Raw genomic sequence first — 5,244 nt, forward strand, 5'->3', positions numbered from 1 at the left:
TAAAGCAGCTGACCCCTCTTCCTGGTCAAAGTGCTTTGATGATGCTTCCTCAAACACATGACCAACCTCTAAATAACCAGGCCCTATTCTGGTGTTGCCATTCCCACCTTGTGGGGCCCCAACCAATTCTGTTATACTGCTAAATTAGAAAACAGGAAATCCAATTATTCCTGGCTCACCATCTGCATCCTCATTTCCCACCCATCCTAGTACACTTTGGCTCTAGCCACTTTGGGTAACCAGCTGTAATGCAAACTTATTTTGTACTTTCACATCTCTGGGTCTTTTCTGATGCTGATCCTTCAGCCTAGAATTCCCTTATAGATCCTTTCCATCCTATCCATCACTTAGAGCTCAATGCCTCCTTGAGGCATGTGCCCCCATTCCAAGATATCTCAAACTAAGCTGTAATTAATTGCTTACTTCCTTTGTGTTTATATCATATGTTAATTGACCCTACATTAGAGAAACTATTTCTATCTACTTTATATGAGTTATTTTAAATGAATAGGGTTAAACAAACTCTTTGAATGGCAGATGGTGTCAGAGAAAGTACTTACGCTTGAGACTCTGACAGACTTGGGTTCAAGTCCTGTTCTCTTTCATTTGTTGCTGCCTGATTTTGAACAAGTAAATTCATTTCTCTGACCCAGTTTTTTCATCTGTAAAATGAAGAACATTAAGAGTAGTTACCTCAGGGCGCCTGGGTGGCTCAGTTGGTTAAGCGACTGCCTTCGGCCCAGGTCATGATCCTGGAGTCCCGGGATCGAGTCCCACATCGGGCTCCCTGCTCAGCAGGGAGTCTGCTTCTCCCTCTGACCCTCCCCCCTCTCATGTGCTCTCTCTCATTCTCTCTCTCAAATAAATAAATAAAATCTTAAAAAAAAAATTAAAAAAAAAAAAAAAAGAGTAGCTACCTCATAGCTAGCATTAAGTGTTTTAATATGGGGCAAGTGGAAATACCAGAAACTGCCTGGTACATAGTAAATGCTTCATAAGGGTTAGTTCTCATTATTATCACCATTGTTTGAACCTACCCCAGAATGTAAACTCCACACAGGAAAAGATAATCATATGTTTGTCCTCTGATGCGCCCCTAGTACCCAGCACTGTGCCTGGCATTTAGTATGTACTCAAAAAATGTCTGCTGAGTGTGTGGATAAATTAATGAATTTGTAAAATAATTCTCATTGTTAGCATCCTCCTCTTCCTCTTTGACTCTTCTATTATCTGTTAACGTGGTGCTTTATACATCACACAAAAACTATCAAGTAGAGGGTCACTGAACATCTCCCATCCCTTGTGCATTTTGCTTTACCTCCGTTTTTTGCCCCCTTTTTTGAATTCTCTGCTCTAACAAGTTTGAATTCAGCACTAACCACTTCAGCCTAGCCCTGCTGGCAGGGGTAGTGCGCAGGAGTGGGGGGCTGGAAGTGGGGCGTGGCCACCATGTCGCAGAACCAGACTGCGCCTGCGTAGGCTGCGGCAAAGCTAAACCCTGAGAGGCTAGCGGTCATTGCTCACCGGTGTTTGGGTAGAAAGATCACTCCTCTCACCAGCTCTCACTCCTGATCCCGGGTCTCTGGCTTAGGACTTGCGCCGAGGCGCCGATATTCCTACCATCCTCTCTCTGACAGATTGCTGACCTCCCGGTTCCTGCTCCTGACTCCTGGAACCATGTCTCTGGTAAGCCAGAATGCGCGCCGCGGAAGCACAGAGACCACTGCAGATTACAGCGACGGCCAGGGTGAGATGCAGGCTAGTAACGCCTCTGGGCCCCTGATCTCCATGCTAGTTCCCCAGGCCCTCCAGGGCCCTCATGCGCCAATCAACCCCCAGGGTGCCAGCGTTTCCCAGGCTGCGCAGGACCCGAACGACCTCGAGGTCCTAATCGAAGAGCAGTCCCAACGTTTGGGGGCGCTCAGGGTCCACGACCCTCTGGAAGACAGGTCAATTGCTTTGGTGAATTTCATGCGAATGAAAAGCCAAACCGAGGGTTCTATCCAGCAGGCAGAGATGCTGGAGTTTCTCAGAGAATACTCAGATCAGTTCCCTGAGATCCTCAGACGAGCCTCAGCCCACCTGGATCAGGTCTTTGGGTTGAACCTGAGGGTTCTTGATCCCCAGGCTGACATTTACAACCTAATCAGCAAACGGGGTTTCCAGACCACTGATCGGATAGCAGAATCCCTGGATGTGCCAAAGGCAGGTCTCCTGGCCTTGGTCCTAGGCCACATCCTCCTGAATGGTAACCGGGCAAGAGAGGCATCCATTTGGGACCTGCTGTTAAAGGTTGATTTGTTGGGTGATCCCCAGAGGATCAACAACCTTTTTGGGAACACAAGGAACCTGCTCATTACTGACTTTGTGCGCATGCGGTTCTTGGAGTACTGGCCAGTGTATGGCACTAATCCCCTCGAATTTGAGTTCTTGTGGGGCTCTAGAGCCCATAGGGAAATCACAAAGATGGAAGCCCTGAAGTTTGTGGCAGAGGCCCATGATGAAGAACCCTGGAGCTGGCCAGAAGAATATAACAAGGCCCTGGAAGCTGACAAAGCCAAAGAAAGAAGACAGGCTGCTGGCTTGGAATTCTGGTCAGAGGACACTATGAATGATAAGGCCAATGATTTGGTCCAGTTGGCCATTAATGTCACTGAGGAGTTGCTGCCTATACATCAGGATGAGCTACTGGCTCACACTGGCAAAGAATTTGAGGAAGTGTTCCCAAATATCCTCAGTCGAGCTACTCTAATCCTTGATCTGTTCTATGGGTTCTCTCTGATTGAGGTTGATACCAGTGAGCACATCTACCTCCTTGTCCAGCAACCGGAATCAGAAGAAGAGCAAATGATGCTAGACAGCCTGGGGAGACCCACTCAAGAATATGTGATGCCGATTTTGGGTTTGATCTTCCTGATGGGCAACCGTGTCAAAGAGGCCAACATCTGGAACATGCTTCGAAGATTTGGTGTGGATGTAGGAAGAAAGCATGCCATCACCTGCAAGCTTATGAGACAGCGCTACTTGGAATGCAGGCCACTGTCCTACTCTAACCCAGTTGAGTATGAGCTTCTGTGGGGTCCTCGAGCTCACCTGGAAACCACCAAAATGAAAGCCTTGGAGTATATGGCCAGGCTCTATAGAAAGCGACCACAGGACTGGCCAGAGCAATATAGGGAGGCTGTTGAAGATGAGGAAGCCAGAGCCAGATCTGAGGCAACTGCCATGTTCTTCTTTGGCCCCATGTGAAGTCTAGGGAAATGTATCACTTTAGTTGTACGGCATCAATTAAAGGGTTCCTGGGGAAATGGGCACTGGGGCCCCCAATCAGAAGTCAGTCGGGGCTGGGGTGGAAAGTACACATTGTGCTTGCTATTTGTGTTCTATTCCTAATAGTATTTCCTCCCTTATAATGTACCCTTGAATTAGGTTTGTGATCAATGTTTATAAATGAAATTGCTCATTTGCCATCCCTGTCTTATTTTAATATAAAAGCTCAGAGTGTTGTGTAAAATGTATTGGTAATACTTACATCTTTCTATGATGTGGAGAATATAAAGTTGTTCTTTAACTGTTTGAAATAATTAGTAAAATGGTGTGGTGCAAAAGTTAAGTAAAAATAGTAACAACACACACAACAAAAACAAACACAAAATCACTTATCTGTGGATGCCTTCTTTGTGTCTATTCTTGTATAAGGGAAAAAAAAAGCTGGCATTTACCTGTATTTGCTTTGCTCTTCCAAAATGTAGTGAAAAATAAAAGTATAATGAATTAGACCCCATGCTTAAGCACTCTTTTATTCAATAAATATTTATTAAGCACCTGCCATGCTCTGTGCTGGGACTATAAAGGTGAAGAAGATCCAGTTGAACCCTGGGCTTAAGGGGGAGGGGCCATGGAAGTAAACCAGAAATTGTTCTATGGCTGCTGCAAGATGTATAATAAGGATAAGCTTATGAGTGCTAGGAGAGGCCACAGGGGTAACTTCCAGCTAAACTGGTGCTGGGATGGGACGGTGGAGAAGGTAATGGGGCACAAGAAGGGCTAGGGGAGGGGCAGGGGGTGTCAAGCAAAGGATTAGTGGGGGAGTGGACGAGGTGGTGGTAGGGAATAATGAGGTGGTATGGAGGGCTGAGGACAAGTTGTCTTTTAGTGACTTCTAAGACCTGAGGTTGGGGTGGGGGAGGGAGGGATTGTTTATGAAGTCAGGAGCAATATGTAAAACACCTTTGGCGGGATTCACAGACACTGTTCAGTTCAAAGGGAAAGTGGGAGAGGGAAGCCTGTGGCAGAGATAAGGAAGACCCATATTCTCGAGAGCGGGCCTTGGTAATCAATAATGGTTCTCCTGAAGGTAGCTGGTCTTGGATCTTTGGTCAGACCGAACAATCTACCTGGAGCTCTGCCCAGCAACCTTTGCCCAGTGCAGTTTATTTCTGCACCTAAGCTGTTAAGGTGAGTGAGTATTTTGGCTCTCTTGATCCTGATCCTTCACGCAGCTTCTAACCCTGCTCACGGCTCTCCCTAAGCTTTCCCTAGAAAGCCTGCAAATAACAATTTCTATAAGGGAGCCCTGGCTCAGTAGTGGATGCTATAGGGAAAGTCACCTATGACGCAGGGGTGGGGGAGGTCCTACCATTGGTGTTGGTTTTATGTTTCCTCACCCCCTGGCACCCATAAGCGTTCTGTCCTTTCATCCATTTAATCACTAAGGGTTACCCCCAAACTGCCACCTCCTAACAAATGAGAGAAGATTCTCCTCACATTTTGGTCAGCCTCAGGAAGAGAATGACACAACCGTTTTGCCGGGGGAGGGGATGAGAAGAAGGGAGATACACCGTTTTTGGTCCCAAATCCCGCTGCCTGCAGAAGTCAAATTAGAGCTGCCTGCTTGAGAAAGCCATTGCGCATGCGCACTCCGCGGTTGCCCGGGAGATACAACCCCCACCTTGTCTCAGTGATCTCCCCTATCATAGCATTCCGGGAAAAACCGAACACTAAGGGCAGGATTTCCAGTAATGAGAAAATGCGTAGCTAGAGAGCCTGAGCTAAAGGGGTTCTGGAAAATGGGGTGGGGGGTGGAGTTGTGAGGCAAGAGAGTATCTAACTCAAAATCTGGGATCTTGAAGTAGGGTCCTGCCGACGTGCTGAGAGCCTCTCTTTCTTTAGCCTCCTTGAACCCTTAATCTGTACATGCTTGTGGGGCGGGGGAGAGGGGCAAGCAGATTAACATGCCAAGTT

General features: G+C 47.1%; 1 protein-coding gene across 1 annotated transcript; it reads left to right on the plus strand.

The window, feature by feature from the left end:
- The first annotated feature begins 1,455 nt into the window (after nucleotides 1-1,455).
- Nucleotides 1,456-3,779, plus strand: MAGEE2 (MAGE family member E2). Its single transcript, XM_006726891.3, has one exon. The coding sequence runs from the start codon at nucleotides 1,678-1,680 to the stop codon at nucleotides 3,247-3,249; it is 1,572 nt and encodes a 523-aa protein (XP_006726954.1). The 5' UTR covers nucleotides 1,456-1,677; the 3' UTR covers nucleotides 3,250-3,779.
- Nucleotides 3,780-5,244: the final 1,465 nt, after the last annotated feature.

The sequence above is a fragment of the Leptonychotes weddellii genome, chromosome X (genome assembly GCF_054177405.1).
Source record: "Leptonychotes weddellii isolate Sample4059 chromosome X, ASM5417740v2, whole genome shotgun sequence".
Taxonomy (NCBI): domain Eukaryota; kingdom Metazoa; phylum Chordata; class Mammalia; order Carnivora; family Phocidae; genus Leptonychotes; species Leptonychotes weddellii.

Coding starts and splice junctions, on each gene's coding strand:
- MAGEE2 (XM_006726891.3), top strand. CDS start 1,678: ATGTCTCTGGTAAGCCAGAATGCGCGCCGCGGAAGCACAGAGACCACT.